Raw genomic sequence first — 21,337 nt, 5'->3', positions numbered from 1 at the left:
CCGGGGGTGTCAAATATCTCCATATTTGTTTTGTTCATTTATCTTGCAGTCCTGTTGTAGAAGCTGTAGTATCCATAATTTGTTCTCGCATAGGATGGTTTCTTAACGCTCTTGTCGGAGCATTGAAATTTATTTGTGAGACGAGATGAGGGCAATTCAGGGTACCATTTAACAGGTGGTTAAGAAGGAGTAAGTTGGCTTTATCTCTTCTTTTTTCCAGCGTTTCGAGTCCAAAGAATACACACCACTCTTGGTAGGATTTCTCATTGTATTCAAGGCCACTTTTAAAGCAAACGTATTGGATTGCTCTTTTTTGAATATTTTCAATTTCTAATTTTTGATAAGCAACATGTGGGGACCAGACCTGTGAGGCAAATTCTAGGGCTGGCCTAACATAGATTTTGTAAAGAAAGATGAAAAGTGCCAATTGATTGAAGTCTCGGTTAATTCTTTTCAGGAAACCTAGTTTTTTGCTAGCTGCCTTCACAATGTTAGAGACATGGGCATCAAAGGAAAATGATTCTTTAATAAAGATACCTAGATTTTTGGCTGTACTAACTTTTTTGATTGCCTTGTTGTTGATACAATAAGAAAAATTAAGTTTGTTTTTCTTGTGTGCATTAGCAAAACTCATCAGCTCACACTTGTTTTCATTGACTGCCATTTTGTTCTCCTTCAGCCACTGAATAACTCGTTGAAGAGCTTCGTTTAGGATGATGCAGTCATTGGTACTGCAAATTGCTTTATAGATTTTTATGTCGTCTGCAAATACGTTGTTTTGATTTGGTAGTCTCCAAGGGTGCTTGGCAGGTCATTGATGTAGATAAGAAATAATAGCGGGCCTAAGGATGAACCCTGTGGGACACCAATTTCAGGACTGAGAGGATATGAGGTTTTACCTTTAAATGTCACGGACATTTCTCTACCTTCCAAGTAGTTTTCAATCCAGTTTAGTGCTTGTCCTCTGAGACCATAGTGATGCAGTTTGTTGATTAGTCTCTGATGGACTACCTTGTCGAAGGCTTTGCTTAAATCAAGGAAGATGGAGTCGACTTGTTTTCCTTCGTCAAGCACCTGGGATATGTTCGAAACAAACGAGATCATATCTGTGCAGGTGGAAGGACCCTTGATAAATCCATGAGAGTAATCTGACAAATTAAGTTTCATAAAGTTAAATAGCTGCTTCATTACAATGGATTCAATTATCTTTGAGAGTGTATTCAATTGACAAACTGGTCTGTAATTGTTGGGTGAGGATGGGTCTCCTTTTTTGTAAAGAGGGGTAAACAAAGGCCTTTTTCAGTTGGGCTGGATAGATTCCACTCTCAAATACCAATTTTATTAAGTGAAGTAATGGCTTTATAAGTGTAGTTCCACATTTTTTCCATAAGACAGTAGGGATACCGCCCAGGCCTCGTGTGAGGTCCTTTTTCATACTATGGATTGAGCTCAATAATTCTGCTTAGTTTATTTCAAATACTGTTAGGGTATCAATGTAGTTGAGAGGAAAATTTTCGTTACCTTAATCCCGTCATCTGCTGTATCTGTTTTGTAAATTTCTTCAAAGCTGCTAGCAAGGTAGTCTGCCTCAGACAAAGAGATGACAATTCACTGGGAATATCTAGCGTGTTTACAGCCGCATTTTGATTTTTTGCTTTGAAATAGCTGAATATAGGCTTCATATCTTTTGCCTCGAAGACCCTTCTTTCGACAAAGCACAGGTATTTGTTGTAGTCCTGTTTTAATGTTGTTTTAACCTGTCTTCTTAAGGAGGAATATTTATTGTAAAGGCATATTTCTTTATATGTCTTAAACCTACTATGCATTTTTCGTTTTTTTGCCAATAGGGATTTTAGTTCCTTAGAGAACCAGTGTGGGTAATTTGTATCAGGAACATTATTGCATGGAACAAGATTGTTAGTTACTTCATTAATGATTTGCTAAAAGCAGTCCAGTGCTTCTTGTGGATCACTGATTTTTAATAGTAATTCCCAATTACAGTTTTTAAATGCATAATTCATATCAGGCTATTTCACTTTATTGAAATTTGGCTTCTGTTTTTGTTCTAAATCTGTATCTTTAACTGATCTTTTCTTGATGGAAAAGGCCACGGGAATGTGATCTGATTTGAAAAGATTAGTTGGCTTAAAGACCACCAAAGGAAAGTTGGCGAAGACTAAATCCAAGTAGTTTTCATTTCTAGTTGGAAATTCACAGATCTGATTCAGATTTAGAGAGATTAAAATTTTTTGAAATCTACTCTTAAGTGTCCAGACATTAGTTGAATTGGCATTACATCCATTGTAGGCATGAGGCATATTAAAGTTCCAACTTCCTTTCTTGTGGCATATTAAAGTCCCCAAATTCCTTTCTACTTCTCTCTCTCTCTCTCTCTCTCTCTCTCTCAGGGTAACTTGGGAAATTTTTTTTTTTTTTTTTTTTGGCTGGTGCACCATAAGCCTCATAATAATAATAATCTCTGTTATTATGTGTTACACACGTTCAGAGAAGATGCTGGCAGTGTACCAAACTGTCACTCGTCAATTACTACCAGGTCATGCACACTGTCAACAACTTCTGGAGTGACAGTTGGTGCAGGTCTTCCACAGCATGGGTCATCTTCCAGGCTCTCCCTTCCTTGTTTAAATTCTGCTGCTCTGTCTTAACTATGGAATAGGAAGGGGGAAACCTCCCCAATCTTGTAAAAATACCATCATGAATTGCCTTTGGAATTAATCTCTTTTTTCCCAAACATTGGATAACTGTATGGTGACTGATTTTGTCCATCTATTCTCATTCACCCAACTTCGTTGAATTTAGGAACCCATGTTATACCCTCTCAGAGGGTATAACCCATGTTATACCCTCTCATATAGCACATATGTATCATGAAGTATTATAACAGATTTAAGCATACAATCTACTTTGATAAACATATCAATGTTAAGAGAAACTTCACACAATTAATAACTACATAACATTTACAAAAATATTCTTTAAATGTGTATAAAACATTCAAATCTAGCAGATTTGTAAGTTCACAAAGCAAACGTATCAGAACCCTAAGGTAATACATAATTCTTCCAAACCAGCATCTTATAGTCTTAATTGTTGCGTATCTTCAGGTCAATGTTCACATCATTGTCAATTCCAATCATGTTAGCTGGGAACATGTTACCCAACCATCAAGCCTAGCTGATCAAGGGATGAGCTTATTTGCACAGTTTGTTGGTCAGTGATTCTTCTGTCTTCCTTAAGCAGTGTGATGAGTCTTGGTTGTCCAGCTCATCTAGTCTTTCAGTTATGACTTTAGCAAGAAGGATGATATTCCAAATTACTATTTAATTTTCATGGATTATATTTAGTTTCCAAGCGTTAATATTTAGTTTCCTTGAATTAGGTAAATTTCTATATTCCAGCCCAATGAATTATTTCAGGTATGTTAGTTGGAGGCTTATTAATATTAGTGGAAAATGATGCAAAGAAGGAAGCTTATACAGCAGCCAAAAAAAAACAGCACTACCCACCTCATTTGTCCATCCCATCTAAAAATATTTCTAATATTTCCTTAAATTTATTGAAACCACCTACTTCCAACAATCAATTACTCTCTGGCTGAAATCAAATTTTTACAGATCTATCCTGCAGCTCTTTTTTTAATTTAAAATAATGTCCCCTTGCGTGTTGTATGAGAAATGAATAGACACTTCCCACAGGTGTTTACTGATGAAAGACCCCTTCATAGCAAGGAGAGGCTAAGAGTGAGGCTGAGAAATATTAAATTATTAATTTCAAAATTACAGATGGTTGTTTCCTAGAAAACCTTTTGAGCCTAAAGGCAAGTAACGCTCCAGGAGTGAGACCCAGATTGCACCGAACCATGAGATTAAATAGGAGAGTATCACTGGACTTGAGCCAGAGAGAGAGAGAGAGATTCCTTTGGACTGGAGAAGTGCCAACACATACACTCTTATGTTCTAATGTTATGTTGTTATTTGGTTTTTAGGAGCATTAGCAACTAAGGCCATATTGCTCCAGGGTTATGCGGTGGTCATTTCCTGACCTTTCCGCATTCTCCGCATTTGGTGGTCATGGGCTCGAACCCCAGTCTAATCAAGAAGCATGTGCTACGCACTGCTGCTCCTGCCCACCTGGCTACAGAGGCACCTCCTTATGTTCTAAGAATGAAGTTGGTAACTAAAGGGTAGTTATTCTGACTTCAGTGGTCTGATGACTATCTGACCACTGAAGTCAGAGAGTCAAATAGTCTGACAACAATTTACCACAAATGGAATTCTGAAGGACACACAAGACAGTTTTGCTAAGCGAAAATTATGGTTAACTAACCTGGTAAGCTATTTTAGCACAAATACTCATGAGTTGGATAGAGGGAACAATTTCAATATAGTTTATGTGAATTTTAGTAGTATGGTATTTGACTCAGTTCCACATCAGTGGTTACTGTATAAGCTGGAACATGTTGGGATTACTGGAAAGATTCTATGATGTTTCACAAGGTGGCTGCAAGGCAGGAGGCAGAGTTGTGATTAATGGATATTCTTCAGGTAGGTCTAATGTCAGAAGTGGGGTCCACTATGGGTATCAGATATTTTCAGATTATATACAGATTAAAACAGTTATTAATGATCAGTGTCAAGTAGCACTCCTTCAGGAGGACACAAACAGGCTTCAAGGATGGTCAGAAAAGTGGCAGGTATGTTTTACTGCAACAAAACGCACAGTGGATTCACTTACACTTGGTGAATTCTTCATGTGCTTATCTGGTCCCCTGGATGTTGGCGATTACTAAGGAGAAAGCATTTCTGTCTTCCGCTAGTCTGAACAGTTTTTCTAAATTTTGTATGCCAGTCCATTATTGAATGTTATGCAGCTAAGGCATTCACCTCCTGCCAATCCCCCGTTTTCCTTCCATATTGCCTTTTATTATCAACTGAGGTAGATAATATTTCCCTCCTCACAGAATATGGCCAAGATAACAGAAATTTTACTGCATTTGATGGTAGTTATGAAGGTTCTTTCTGTTCTTACTCTGCAGAGGACTTTGCTGTTGTTTACTAAGTCCGTCCATGGTATTTGGAACATCCTGCAATGTATCCACATTTTGAACGCCTCTAGCTGGTTCAGTGAACTTGCCTGGAGAGTCCATGTCTCAGCACCATATAAAAGTACGGAGCAGATGTAGCATTTGACCATACGCTGCCTTAATTTCAAGTTTGAGGTTGTCAATGGAAAGAAGTGTCCTCATTTTCTTGACGATTGCTCTGGTGATTTCAATCTGACTTCTTTTTTCTTTCTCGGGGTAAATTCCCTGTGATAGTGCTTCCCAGGTATCTGAAGTGACTAACACGTTTGATTGGATTGCCACTGAGTGATAGGTCTGCATTTCCATACTGTTTGCAGCTAAAAAAACATTAACTTGGTTTTCATTTCATTAATATTGAGTCCCAGCTCTGTTCCAGTCAAACTGATCCTGAAAAACAGGCCTTTAGCTTCGGGTTGCATCTCACAAAATTTTCTAGCAACGATCAACAAACTGAGTTAAAATAAATTTACTGAAATAAATAAATAATATATACATAAAATACTAAAACAGAGATAAAATAAAAGGGTTAATATAATACAATAAGATAAAAGCATTAAAATATACAATAGCTTTCAAGATGACTTCATCAGCTTAGTCGGTGAATAGTGTACTCCAGTATATATTGTTGGTTACAACAGCAAAAGTCAGCCAAGGATGATCACGCATCATCACGAGTCTGATCTGGTGTCATTAGACTAGAATTATGTACATGTGTTGATCGCCACCACTCAATCACACTGCAAAACAGTAGACTCCATAATGGGGTGCAAGTTCACTCACCTAGTGCGATTCGTGGTACTATTACTGCTAGCTATGTGCAGTGCTTCAAGCCATGAGTGCTGGCGGTAATCACGTGAATAGTCAACGATTTCAATATCCCGTTGGAGATCAAGATTGTGCTGCTCAACCCAACAATGCTCGGCAACCGAGGAGCGTTCAAAAGTAGTGGTTCGAAGAGCCACCTCATGTGCAGAAACCTGATCTTTCAATCTTCTGCCAGACTCACCTACTTAACACCTTCCACAATCTGGACATGTAATGTTATAAACAGAACCACTCCAGAGGAGAGGAGGAACAGGTGTTTTCACCTTAGAAATAATAGACTGTAATGTCTTCCCCAGAAGTTTCACATATCATATATGATGGAGACAAAATTCTAACAAGATGTTCCGATACGCCTGGATAATAGGGGATGTAGGGGGTAGAAATAAATTAAATGATGGGAGGAGGGTTAGATTGCACAAATTCCAGGCCCACGATTGCACAATCGTGAGCCTGGAGCTCACATCTATCTAGAACCTGAGGTGGATAACTGCAATTTGAAAGCTCCACCCTAATTTTGGGAATCTCCAATTGCCTGTCACCAATCGAACTAGAATGTGTCCAAAGACTATGTAAATGACCAGGGGTGTGCGCAGACCCTTAATTGGCAAACTGGCCTGCGCACATTGGCTTCCTAAAAACAGAAATTCCAAAATGCAAACCCATGCGTTAGACTAAAACATCCAAAAAAATAAAGGAAGAGTATTATCAACCTCTAGTTCAATCGTAGACTGAAAGACAGGTGATAGGTATCTGAAATATTGCAGCAGTCAAGTTTCTAATCCCTGGGGAACAATGGCGAAGATATCATCAACATAACGACACCAGAGAGTGATAGGAACATGTAAGTTCAAGAAAATCCGACTCTCAAGTTCTCCCATGGTGATATTGACCACGATAGGTCTAACAGGGGCACCCACAGCTATGGGTGTCCCTGTTAAACACACTGAGAGCAGTACAAATATCATCTGTAGAGAGCAAGGTTCTGTCTCCCAATGTGGTATCCCTGCTCAAAAGACGTCTTAACACAGACAAGACGTCTGTTCCTGTACAACAGGAACAGAAGTGAACAGAGAAATCACATCAAAGGAGACCATAACCTCGCTCTCAGACATAGTAAAATCTTTAATAATATGCAAAAAATGCATACTACTAGAAACAGTGTAAACAGTTTTCCCAACAAGGGGTGCTAATAACTTATATGGCAACATATTTAGAATGTTCATATGTAGGTGTATTACAACAAGAAACAATGGAATGCAAAGGAATATCAGGCTTACGGATCTTTGGAAGCCCATAAAACCTACAGTAGTCAACAACCTGTCACCCGAAGCTTCCAGCGAACATTCTGGGTAATCTTTTTTAGTTAAAAACCAGGAATGCACAAGTTTATTAACTTTAGATTCCAACTTCTCCAACCCTTTCATAGGGGAGTCTTGCGCAGTTTCATAAACCTCCCGATCTGGCAATAGAACAAGGACTTTACGAAGATAAATGGACTTGTCCAGGAGAACAGTGCGCCGTCCCTTATCTGCAGGAAAGACTACAATAGTGTCGGCTTTGCACAAAGCAGAAAGAGCTTCCCATCGACATCGTCTGAGATTGTTCGTGATAGGCCAGATGTGTTGCAAAATAGAAACTGGTTTAAAGCGAATTATGTTAGCAGTCTCTTCAGGTAGCTTGTCGAGAGATGCTTCAACATAGTACAGGAGAACGGTTCCTTGAATCTAAAACCTCTGGGAATAATACAATGGGCTTTACGAGGTATACTGGCACCCCGGGCAGGGAGGAATTCCTGCGCCCCTTCCAGATAGAAAAAATTTAAGGTGTTTTTATTGAATTAATATTTTTATTTTTGACAGAAAAGTTAAAAAGACAAACGTAAACACAAAAAAAGACAACTAGAATATTTATAATGTTGTAATTGTCATATTAAAATATTAACAATAAAAACTTTACAAAAGAGTCAATTTTTTATAAGAACATTTATCAAAATACTAGCAGCAGATTGCAGTTATGCTTGCCTTTAATTTATATAATAATAATAGTTTCTATAATTAACTTTCAGCTGCTCATGTGAAAGAAATGGGATGCACATAGGATTGTAGCCAAGCACCTATATTTACACCAAATTTCAAATTGGTATCCCATCTGGAAGTGGAAGGATTTGGAGACAGACAATACTTAATAGCAGATGCTTGCAGAATAAATATAGATTTTACATTACATTACAATGCATTACATCAAAGCTATTTAAAAATACAAAATAAAAATTTAAGAATTTTTTTGTTTCTAATAATAAGTCACATATTTTTATATGATATGATTTATTTTACAAATATATTTTTATCAAGTGCCAAACAAAATTCCTTTAATGCATTCCTTTCCTTGATTTAATATCAGAAAATTTATTAATGACATTGGTAAAATCCAACTTTGCAGCCACTTCATTTTCAATTGATAATATTGCTAATGAATTTAATCTTGCCTGCAACATTGATGATTGCAAATATGCTTTAACTAGCTTTAATTTGCTAAAACTCCTTTCCCCACTTGCTACAGTTAGCGGAATTGTCAGCATAACTCTCAATGCTACCCATAAATTTGGCAACGTATTATTGTTATTTATAAATTTCAAAATACTTACGTGTTTATCAGGCGTCAATATTGATTCTTAGCGGTGAAAAAATATGACATTTTCACTGCAGCCTCCTAAACACAAACCAAAAAGGAGTGCTTCCTTCTTGCTGACAACCAACACACTTATAGTGAGAAGATTCTTGAACAAATGCACAGAAAGAAGTGATCACTGTTTCAGCAAAAATGTAAACGGAAGGGACCAAATGGAAGCAATAAACTCTAGTCCACAGTAAGGATACTTGAAAAATAAAATTCTCATGGCTACAAATAGGTTGAGATACAAATGGAAGGGTGGACGCGGGTTTTTCTCAATATATTAACCAGGCTCTACCTTGATACCTCTTTCAAGGTAGAGCCTGGAAGAAGGCAATAAAAGTGTCCCTTTCAAGGGAGCTGCCATTGTTTCACAAACTCAGTCCATCTCTGAGGGGTGTGAGAGAAAATTTTCAGTTAGTCTGGTATTCCCGAGTTCTCTATCCATTTTTGCTAAAATCTTTGAAAGGCAGAGGGCCTTTCCATCGGACGCATTTTCGAATGTTTACTGTACTACAGAGAAAGAAAGGGACAGAGAAAGGTCTCCACATCTTTACCCAATTCTTTCGTTTTTCCCCTTCCATGAAGCATATGCACCCTGTCAAACCTTGGACACCCCCAATGTCATGTGCCCCCAAAGTGTCAGCGGCCCAGGCGACTGTCCGGCCCTGTTTACACCGATGTGCAAGCGCAAATGCTGTCTATTACAGGCTTCAGACAAACAATTTCGGCAAACTGACAGTAACACCATGCACATACAGGCCATACATTAAATAGACATTGAAAAACTGGCCTTGAGCTTCGAGTTGAAAATCACAAAATTAAAATAAATTTATTGAAATAAATAAATAATATATAAATAAAATACTAAAACAAAGATAAAATATAAAATAAAATAAAAGCATTAAAATGCAATATGATAAAAGTGTTAAAATATACAGTAGCTTTCGAGACGAAGTGCCTCTTCATCAGCTTAGTCGGTGAATGGTGAACTCGAGTATATACTGGAAAGGCGGAGTTGATTTTTGGTTGTACTCCTATACATACTGGAGTACAACCAACAATATACTACATGGCACTACACATAGCTAGCAGTAATACTATCATGAATCACACTAGGGGAATGCACTTGCACCCCATTATGGAATCTAGTGTTCTGCAGTGCGATGAGCCCTCACGATCATCACATGTACATAATTTTACTATACCGACACCAGATTTGTGATGATGCATGATCATACTCAGCTGACTTTTGCTATTGTAACCAACAATATGTAAACAACAATAGCTGTTCCTATCACTCTTGTGTGTCGTTATGTTAACAATAACTTTGTGTTGCCTGATAATTTATATTCGGCTTCTGTGTTGCCTGATAATTTATATGCATCCCATGCATTTTTCTTCTCTACCACGAGCCTCATTAATTCATCTGACATCCATTTAGGCCTGAACCTTGAACAATATTTCTTAGTTGGTATGAAAAGCCTAGTAGCCTCAAAGATTTAAGTCCCATTTAGAGTTCACCGTTAGTAACATCATCAGTTGATCCCACTGTATAGAATTTAAAAACTGTCTGAGACCACTGTAGTCACCTTTACGAAAGCAAAAACCCTTCCCTTTACCCTTGATGGTAGTTACATTGTTAAATAAATCCCACATCAGTACACTGTGATCACTGTCACCTAGTGGTTCCTTTATCTGCAATTTCTTAATGCATGAATCATAACTACTGATAATCAGGTCAAGGGTATTACTCCCTCTGGCTGCTCCTTGAACATGTTGCTGTAGAAAACAATCCTACAATAAATCCACAAAAGTCTAGCTAGAGTGTGAGTGACCAACCCACAAGTTCCAGTCAATATCTGGAAAGTTAAAATCCCCCATTAGAAGACATTCTGATTAACTGGGGCCCACTCTGTTTCTCTGCACAAATGTTCATTGTACTCAAGAGTCATTAGGCCTATAACACACTCCTACTCTCATTTTCCCTTTCCCAGTGTTTATGTCACACCAAACAGACTCAACATTGCAGTGTCCACCCATGTCAACTGGATGCACTTCCTTAGGTTTTATGTTTCTTAACTAACAGCATAACCCCTCCTCCCTTCCTATCTTTTCTGTACACGCTATACTCCCCAAATTCCAATTCTGCACTGCTTATATCTGTGTGACACCATGTCTCTGATATCCCAACAATATCATTACGCAGAACATTCTTTCTTGTGGGCTTCTGAGGAGGTGTCAAAATCTTGCAATACATCAGACTACCATCTTAGACATTAAAGAACTTTAAATTATGGTGTAAACAGACCCATAACTAATGTTCACTTCATTTGCTATAAAATTCATAGTCCCATGTCTGTCTTTAAGGAATATCTGTTCCACTTTAGCCACAATGGCAGGGATGAGTCTGTGGCTCAGATGAGCCTTCCTTCTCGAGTCATCACCCGCACTGCTTTGCTCACACCTCAACTGACTTGATCAAGTTTTTATTCTCGCAGCTAACTTTAGTAGTTAGCTGCGAGCAGATCTGATGCATTTGCACTAATTTGTAAGCATGTTAACTCATTACGCAACTTAAGGCTTTTGCCCTAAAATGCAACATAATTCAAATTACTACACACCATCAGACATCTCTCATATTCTGGAGTTATACTTCGCAACTGCCTTGTGATCATTGCAACACCAGGGTGCCTGCTCACCCACCGAAGAAGAGCCAATCAGCTCCAAAACGGTGCTGTCTGGGTGGTGGCATCCGCTGAGAATAAGTAACAATAGTCTTCTCCTATAGTGAAGAGTTACTTATTCGAGGTAGTGCAATATCATGGCAACTTGTTGTGAAGGTATTCACAATAGAGATATACATAATGATGCCAATTTTATAACTCTTTAATAGTTAGCTGCAAGCAGATCTGATGCATTTGCACTAACTTGTAAGCATTATTTGGTATTATTAATTGACATTCTTTTTAAATTAAGTTAGGAACTAATTCCTTCTGCAACATCCTTTATCTCAATTCTCCCCCTTCTTTTGTTGCTATAGTTTTATATTGGTTTGCTTTCCATTTGCCACTTATTTGGCTTGCCATACAGCTACCATATTCTTATTTTATATTCAAATTGTGTTTCCGCAACACGTGATTGGTAATGCTTTGTTTGTTTCTTTGCTTTATTATTATTTTTTTATTTAGTTAAAGTTTATATATATATAAACTTAACTAAACTATTATATATATATATATAAAAAGTTAATTGAGGATGAGATAAGAAAATGAGCCACAAAATGGGGATTGGAACTACGGAAAACACGGCAAAATATTGGAAAATGAAAGGAAAATAAAATAAAAAGAATTACTTATTGCTGAAATCTCATGACTTCAGCATCTTAGTCAAGTTATTTGTTATTTGTTATTTGGTTTTTAGGAGCATTAGCAACTAAGGCCATATTGCTCCGGGATATGCGGTGGTCATTCCCTGAATGACCTTTCCGCATCCTCAGTATTTGGTGGTGACGGGCTCGAACCCCGGTCTAATCAAGAAGCGTGTGCTACGCACTGCTGCTCCTTCCCACCTGGCTACAGAGGCGCCATCTTAGTCAAGTGTCAACCATTAAAATCACAGGAAAGACTGCAAGAAGTAGGGCCTCTGTTTCTGACATGAAATATATGCTAGCATGTATATTTCATGTCAGAAACAGAGCAATAACAACTAAGGAAATTTGAATTTAGTGGTATAGGAAGTTAGGCCATGCATTCCTGTATATTTCATAGCTGACCCTAGATAAGCCATGAAATATACATTCACTATTCCCAAGTTTATCTCAATGTTTAGGCCTAACTTCCTATGCTGCTAAATTCAAATTTCCCTGCTGCTACTGCCTAATACTAGCATATATTACATGTCAGAAAAAGAGGCCCTACTTCTTGCTGTCTTTCCCAAGATTTCAATGGTTGGCCCTTGATGAAGACATTAAAATCATGAGATTTTCAGCAATAATTCATTTTCTTTTTATTTTATTTTCCCATAGTTCCAATCCCCTTTTTCTAGCTCATTTTCTATTCACATCCTCTCAATTAACTTATATATCCATTATGGTCATCGGGTTCTTTCAGCAAAAAAGTGCAGTGTCCCTGGTGAATAAACCATATTACAATACTTTTAATACACCTCTTCAATTTCTTATAAATTCAATTTTTATATATTTTACTCTTTAAAAGAAAAGTTTAAAGAGAGTCACATAGAAAAGAGGTAAACAGTAGAAATGGTTTCAGTGAAAGCAAGATTCATAAATTAGGTACGACAGATGCACCTAAAAGTGCAAAGCAGCATTAAAGGATGCAAGAGTATATGTAATTTGTATTAATATTAAATTAAATTGAGTAAGTATAAATGGATGGGAAAGTTACACAAGGTGCCAGTAACTATAAGGGTGAGGAAAGTAGAAAAAGAATAGTAGTAGAAAGTTAAAAGAATGTTAATTTCCTAGAGGTTATGATGAAATAAGTAAATTATGGGCTGAATTACCAACCAATATAAATTGAGGGAACTATAAAGTAAAATTAGTACAAAAAAATATTAATAAAAATAAAATGAAAATAAAAATAAAATGGTTTAGCTGTCATCAGATATTATTTACTCTATTTATCAGATATGTATTTACTCTATATTTATCAGATATGTATTTACTCTATATTTATCAGGTATGTATTTATTCTATCTTTATCTACCATGTGTATAACTAACTTTATAAGTTGATTATACACAATGAGTGACCAACAAGGGAGAACAGCACTAAAAATGGGTTGCTTACCAAAATAGCAATTACCCAGTATTTATCACTACTTAAGCCAGTACTTTATATACAGTTTTACTATAGGAATATACAAAACTAATTACTATGTATGAGATTATGCATTTGCTCACTGATGCAATATAATTTTACAATGAAGTATTTAAAGTATTTACCAGGGATGGGCATGCATGAGGTCAATGAGAGCCGCATTCCGGTTTTTCATATATTATAAAGAGCCACACCATAGTTACATAGTATTAAATACACAAATTCAAATTTAATTTAATTTAATTAATATGATTACATATTCTACACAAGCCTTAAGTGCTATGTAAAGTATACATATATAAGAAAATATAATTAAGAGAAAGAAAATACAAAATAATTATTTCAAAATTTTAATAATAAAAATGCATTAATAAAAAGTATAACATTTAACGAAGACCTTTGGTCAAATCTTTGAAATTTGGTGTAAAATTTGTTAAAGCCGTTCGCAGCAATTCAGCGAGATGATGATTGGTCAACTGTGAACGATATTTCGACTTCACAAACTTCATTGTGGAGTACAAAGATTCACAGCAATATGTTGTACCAAAAATTGAAATTAGACGGCAAGAAGCTTTCTTTAAATGTGGATATTTTGATTCTGGCACAAGTTTCCAAAATTCAATTACATTAGTAGATTTGTGCTGCATTTGCAATGCCTGATCCTCTTTCATCTCTAATAACTCCAATTGCCCAGCCGCTTTTTCAACAAATATTATTTCAGAAATTGGAAATCCATCTTCAATAATATCACAAATAAATGAGTTCACAAAATATGCAAATGTAGATTTCAAACTTTTCAAATCTTCAAACCTATGTTTGAAATCTGCTTGCAATTCTTCCAATTTTTCTTTGTATTCGTCTAACTTTTCTTCTTTGATATTAATTATATTTGCTTTTACTCGTGGAAAATGATTAAATATTTTGTTCTTAAGATCGTACACAAAAAGTCGAAGTTTAGCTTCAAAACTAAATACAGTTTGTGACAAATCAATAATATTTTTTTCCTTTCCTTGTAAAGCCAAATTAAGTGTTTGCAAATGTTCTATAATGTCTGTAAGGAACATTAAGTCAGAAAGCCAAGTTTCATTTTCTAATTCTGGGTATTTTTTACCTTTTTCTTTTGTAAATGTTATGATAGGATTTAGGAGTTCCACAAAACGGCCCAAAACATTATAAGTTGACAGCCATCTTACAACACACCATAGGGATAAATCACTGGGCAATTCATCTTTTCGTCATTCCCTCGCAACTCTTCTAAAAAGTTCTTAAATTGACGATGTGTTTTGGCATTTGTTCTAATTAAATTCAAAATCTGCAAAACAATCTTCCACACATTTTCGTATTTGAAGTACTTCGCTATGAGATGCTCGCGGTGAATTATGCAGTGAAGAGGTAAGAAACGTGGAATTTTAGGATCGCTGTTTAAAAGACCAATGAGACCTTGGTTTTTCCCTACCATTGCAGGCGCTCCGTCAGTCGCAACACTTACAAGTTTATCACGAGGCAATTCAAACCTATTCATTACTTCATCAAGCGCATTTCTAACATCAATACCGCGAGTTGTTTCGATAAGAGCTACTAGGTCTAACATTTCTTCCTTCACATTTACGTCTGCAGATACATAGCGGACAAAAACGGCCAATTGTGGAACATCCTGAATGTCTGTAGACTCGTCGAGAGCTAAACTAAATGCTGTACAATTTTTCAAATCACACATCAAACTATTTTCAACATTTTTACTAATTGCACCAATACGACGCTCAGTTGTACGGCGTGACATAGGAACCTGTGCGATCAATTTATGCAGTTTTGTATTATCTGGATCCAAAACTTTAACCACTTCTTCCAAGTTTCTTTTAATAAATTCTCCTTCTCCATATGGACGTTTGGCACGAGCAATATTCCAAGCTATCAAAAAACTAGCTTCGTTTGCTCTGTCATCTTCGCGACTAAAAGAAGACAAGAGTCCTTGTTGCTTATGAAGACCAGATTGCAAGGACTTAAGTTTCTCTGTTCGCAATTTTGAATTTAATGGATATTGAGTTGAAAAGTGGGGATGACTTACTTCGTAATGTCGACGTAAATTGCTTACTTTGTAGTTTGCAATTGTAACTTTACAAATAAGACACAACGACTTTCCATTATTGTCAATAAAAGCAAAATTTTCTACCCACTCTTCTTGAAAGATTCTATTTTCTTGTTCGTATTTTCGTTTTTTGATATTTTCTGAGGTCATGTTATCAAAAAATTTAAATAACTTTAATTCCAAAGTCTGAAATTGAAACAAAATAATTAAATTAATTTCCGGCGCGGAAAAATTACACTCGTAACTTTTTACGCACAAGTCCACTGATGGCGCCAGCAGTGTAAATGTGCACGGATTTATTTATAATCAAAATAAAAATAGCAAGATATCTAGACAAAAAAAAAAATAAACACAACATAAAATCCGTATAACAAAATATTAGTTACTTAGTTATATTTTTATAATTTAACAAGATTCACTGAAAAAATTTCTGAAATAATAAAAAAAACGGATTTAAATTTTCAATGGGAGCCGCACTTAACTCAACGAAGAGCCGCATTTGCCCACCGTTGGTATTTACTTTTTTCAAACACTGAAGCATATTAATTTGAATGAATAAATACATCATTAATATAAAACATAATACATAAAAACAAATTTTAGGAATAAGCCAATTTCAGTTCTGTAAGAATGCATGCAACAAATTTCACTATTCACATACATACCTGGTCCCACATGTTTTAATGTAAAATTCTCATCTGGAAACTTTCTGCCATAGATAGATTTGCCCCCTGTGCCATCGTTATTTGTGAAGTCTCCACCTTGACACATCTGAGAGAAAAGTTAAGGAATGAGAATAATTTGCTTTATCTCTATAAAATAGGGAGGGGGGATCAACATTGCAAACTTTAATGTTTAGAGTTGAGGAAGCACTATCCATGAGACTATTGAATCAGTCCTTTGTCAAGGAGATTACAAACTTACCGACGTAACAGATAGCTTACAGGATTACATATAAGCTGTAGTCATCTTAGCTTTTGCATGCAATCATGAACATGCATATACTAGGTGGCAACTTTAAAAGGTACATCCACCCCTTTAAGGAAATTAAGCACTCGTTCAGTAACAGCATCACATGTTCATACCATGCAATATAAAGCAAGTGGACAGACATGAAAATGGGCAAGACAAAAAATTTAAGTGACTTTGAATGTGGCATGGAGGTCAACACCAGATTTGCCAATATGAATGTCTTGGAAACTGCAACCCATCTGGTTTTATGTATGACTGTGATTATGTATACCGAGATTGGTCCAATAACCAAATACATCCAACCAAAGTTAATTCTGTAGTAGGAAACAGTTTGCTGAAGTGGAAGGCTAGTAGAAGTTGACAAGACTTGTGCAGAATAACAGAAAATCTGCAGTCACACACATAACCAGTAAAACAGTGGTTACCAAGCAGACCCCCCCCCACAAGGCAGAATGTGATGGCCCCCACAGTAGGTAGCTATTGTTGGTGACTCTACTGTCAGAGAAACAAAAAATATACTGTGCAAAAAGGATAGGTGGAATAGGACTGGGGTAGGTCTGCCAGGAACAAAGGTTGATAGTACTGTAGAGCAGATGTCATTTTTTAAGGGCACAAAAGGTGATATTGTTATACATGTTGGCACTAATGACATTAAGAGTTGGAAATCTGACAAACTGTTTAACAAGTACATTCCATTTTAGCCTCCATAGAGGAAAGACCACTACCTGGACCGTAGCCCATCCGTGGATTTTACCTAATGGGATTATAATTCTTATTCAATTAGAGTTCACTTTTATTTATTTAATTAAAACGCAATGAAAACTCACAACACAAAATAAGAACAATTAACACAAAATTCGGCCACTTAGCCTCCCATCAGAAAAATTGACTTTGGCCTTAAACTTTATCCTATCAATCTTAATGATGAGAGTTGACGCCCCTGCCCCGGGGAGGCGGACCTCCACTATCTAGCATTAAACGATAACGTCTTTTAAAGACAGCTTCTACATATTTATTAAAATAGGCAAATAATCTTCTGTCTTCAAACAAGACCCATAGTCCATCTCTCACCGACATGCCGACTGAATTTTCTAAATCAAGTCTTAAGTCGACATAATTTGGGCAATCAAGCATTACACGTTCAGATGTCTCTGGAATTCCGCACTCACATAAGCCACTATCACGCAACCCCAACTGGTGCAACCTCAAGGCAAGTCCATGGCCTGTTATCAAAAAGGTTGCATTCAAACCGAATTGCAACCAATTTTTATTTCTATGGTTTATGAGATCTACTCTAGGTAGAAATTTATAGGTCGGTCTACCCTTAATACTACTGTCCCACTGATCTTGCCACTTATCCATTATCATTTTTAAAATTCTTTTCTTTTCCTGCTTAATATCACTTATCTGATAAGTTCGATTTTCAGGGCAAGATGATATGCCAAATAACGTATTTTTAACATTATTTTTAGTATAGTAGATCAACCCATAAAACAGTACCATATATTGAGCTGGTATCTTGTCTGAAAGCACCTGTAAGGCTTCAGAGGAGACGGTTCGACATGCTCTAGTAATACCTAGTAGAGCAAATCTCTGAGCCTGAGTTAAGTACTTAATAATAGTAGAATTTTGTACTTTATGGACCCAAGCTCCGGAGGCATAGGTGATTATAGGCACAAACACACAATCATATAATAAGTTCACTGCTCGTCCTTTAATGCAACAATCATTCCTAATAACCCTCCTGAGCTTGGCATATAATGTCGAAACTTTTTGTTTTAAAAATTTGGCATGCTCAGTAAATATCATACGCTCTTGTATTCTTATTCCTAGATATTTTGTTACTCTCACACATCGAACAGTCCAACCCTGAAGCCTCACAGTGGGGGCTCGGTTCATGCTAAGTCTTCCTTTCAGAAGCATCTGAACAGTTTTATTCCTTGATATCATTAATTTATACATATCAGCCCAATCCACTAATTGTTCTAAAACCAATTTTGCCCTATTTTCAATTTCAGATCGGGCATTGCCCCGGACAGCCAGGACGAGATCATCCGCATATGCAATTTTGTCCACATTTTCTACATTTACTTCTAAAAATTCATCTAATACCATGTTCCACGCAAAGGGGCCGATCACCGAACCCTGAGGACAACCTCTATGTACATTTCTTTTCACTTCACTATATTTAGTTCTTATAACAATTTCTCGGTCTTGAAAATAACTTCTAAAGCACTTAAAAAGTACTTCTGAACACTCTAATTTCCTAATGCGACTTAAGATACCTTCCCACCACAATCAATCAAATGCACCTTTGAAGTCAATGAAAATCCCAAGAGCGTACCTACCATCACAAGCCTCAACGGTCTGGACCAACTTATAAATTGCATCCTCTGTGGACTTACCCTTTTTGAAACCATATTGGTTCCCAGAGGACATATTCATTTCATTGTATTTAATCATAATTCGATTCATAATTAACCTTTCATAAGTTTTAGCCAGAACCGACAAGAGTGCGATAGGCCGGTACCCTCCGGTTTCATTTAATAGCCCATCAGTATTTTTTACCAGCAACTTTATTTCAGCTGTTTTCCAACTTAATGGGAAGGTACCTTCTTGCATACATTTATTAAAGATTTGCACATATAATTCAGGCATTAAATAAAACACCTTCTTCATTACAATTACTTCTATTTTATCAAGGCCCGGCGACCTTCCATCCTTTGCGCAGTCTACAGCTTCTATTACTTCATTCATAGTAAATTGTTCTTCCACAATATTTGACTTATAATTTTTGTTCCCTTCCAACATTTGCATCTGATCCCGCCCCAGTTCTCCAGTGTCCATCGGGAAGAGATCTTCCAGGATCCTGTTTACAGAATCTTGCCAACTTACAATACACGTATTTAAATCATCAGGCATATAAACTATGTCCTGTATGGCCTTTTTATTAGTGACTAACTTAAAAATCGAACGCCATGGATCTTTAGATCCCCGCTCTCCAACAAACTTTCTCCAACTATCTTGTTTTGTCTTATTCAACAACCGGACATAATCTGCACGAGCTTTCTGATAAACATCTTTATACAAACTACATAAATAACTATCACCTAATCTTCTAACACGTTGAAAATCCCTTCTTTTAGAGAACATATTCTTCCTTTTCTCAGTCAATTCTGCTGTCCACCAAAAAAACTGGCTTATTAACTTTAAAGTTCTTCTTCATAACTTTCACACACACATTCACTATAACTGTAGTCAAGGTCTTAACACAATCCTCTGCACTCTTATCAGTCCAAGAAATTTCACTAAACTTTCTAACACATTCTTGTTCAAATCTAGACCAATTCACATTTCTGGTCTTAAACCCAACAGTTTCAATACCAACCCTGCTCTGATTATTAAAACCCAATTCAAAAGTGATAGTGTTGTGGTCACTACTAGTACTATTTAATACCTTCCAATTTATAACATTCCTAATCATATTTCTTGTGGCCAAGGTAAAATCGATGTACAACTGTCCATGCACAGAGCTAAATGTCGGAATATGTCCCAATATATTAACTACCTCCATCCCGGAAGCAGCAAGGAATTCCTCGAGAACCTCACCTCTCTCATCGGTTCCCTCACTGCCCCACAACGGAGAATTGGAATTTGAATCCGCAGCCACCACTACCCTACAGGAACCCAATTTATTATACATCATTTCCAAATATCTTACACTACCATCAATATCGTTGTTTGGCAGACAATATAAGGAAACAAAATAACATCTTCCAAAACTTCCCAATATTTCACAACAAACATAGCATCTATTACATAATTTTGTAACCTTAGTTATGACTAAATCAGGATTCCTAATTATTATGGCAGCTAAGGGATTAATCCCTTCTTTAATAATCCTATAATGTTTCGGATATCCTATTATTTGTTCCTTCAAGGAATAAGGTTCCTGCAAGAGTGCAATAGCCACGTCATTTTGTTCCATGTACATATTGACTTCTGATGCAACAGCCTTTGCTTTTTGGGCATTTAGTTGCAATATTTTCAAATTGTTAGCCATAATGTATTTTCTTTTTATATAATTCTAAGGCCTTGACATACTCCTGACAAATCTTACTCGTTGCAACATGGACAGCCCCCACACCACGCTTGGTACAATTACAACATTTTGGCTCATTAGCCCTATTCTGACAATCCTTATACAAATGTGAGCCCGCACAGTGTCCACACACCACCTCTCTTTTACAGTATTTTGCAATGTGTCCAAAATTAAGACATCTATAACATTGAGTCAGAACAAAGATTTCTTTGAACTTACAGGAGGACCACCTTAAAAATAGCCTAGATTTGTTACACACTATTTTCCAAATTTCTGGAACCACCTGAACAATCCAGTTATTCATATTTGTTACTTTACTTCGATTAATGGTAAGAACTTCGACTCCTTCTTTAATCTTCTTCTCACTAATTCCAAGATCTTTAAAGTTCTTTAGCCATAGTTGTTTGCAAAATTCTTCTTTTTGCATATGTTCTTCTATATCATAAACAACTATTTTTGTATTTATCAACTTTGGTACAGCATACTTCAACCCTATTTCTTGTATCTTAGTACATGATTTAATTCTTGCCAGGTCCTCGTTGGAGTCAGCCTCAACCAAGACGCCTCTATCACGAATCGTCCTAATATTATGAACTTTTATACTTGACAACAATGGACGCACTTCCTTTAGAATTTCTTCCTTAACCTGCTCACTCGTTTTAAAACGCACTGCATCGGCCTTAATTATCAGAACATTCGGAGCTCCTTTCTCTTCTATTACATTCTTTTTAACAACAT

At 36.5% G+C, this 21,337-nt stretch overlaps 1 protein-coding gene across 2 annotated transcripts in view; it reads right to left on the bottom strand.

Annotated features, from left to right (window-relative positions):
* Positions 1-21,337, bottom strand: part of cyp33 (peptidylprolyl isomerase cyclophilin-33) — a 183,883-nt gene that overhangs the window by 29,602 nt on the left and 132,944 nt on the right. For both annotated transcript variants that reach the window (XM_090381682.1, XM_090381683.1), the window contains one exon: positions 16,191-16,296. In XM_090381682.1, the coding sequence (XP_090237808.1) occupies positions 16,191-16,296 (106 nt within the window). The remainder of the gene's footprint in view (positions 1-16,190; positions 16,297-21,337) is intronic.

Source organism: Mastigoproctus giganteus, chromosome 9 (genome assembly GCF_048544385.1).
Source record: "Mastigoproctus giganteus isolate SK-2022 chromosome 9, ASM4854438v1, whole genome shotgun sequence".
In the NCBI taxonomy this organism is placed as follows: domain Eukaryota; kingdom Metazoa; phylum Arthropoda; class Arachnida; order Uropygi; family Thelyphonidae; genus Mastigoproctus; species Mastigoproctus giganteus.
The sequence above is the reverse complement of the archived record's forward strand: the minus strand, read 5'-3'. Positions and strand labels throughout refer to the sequence as shown.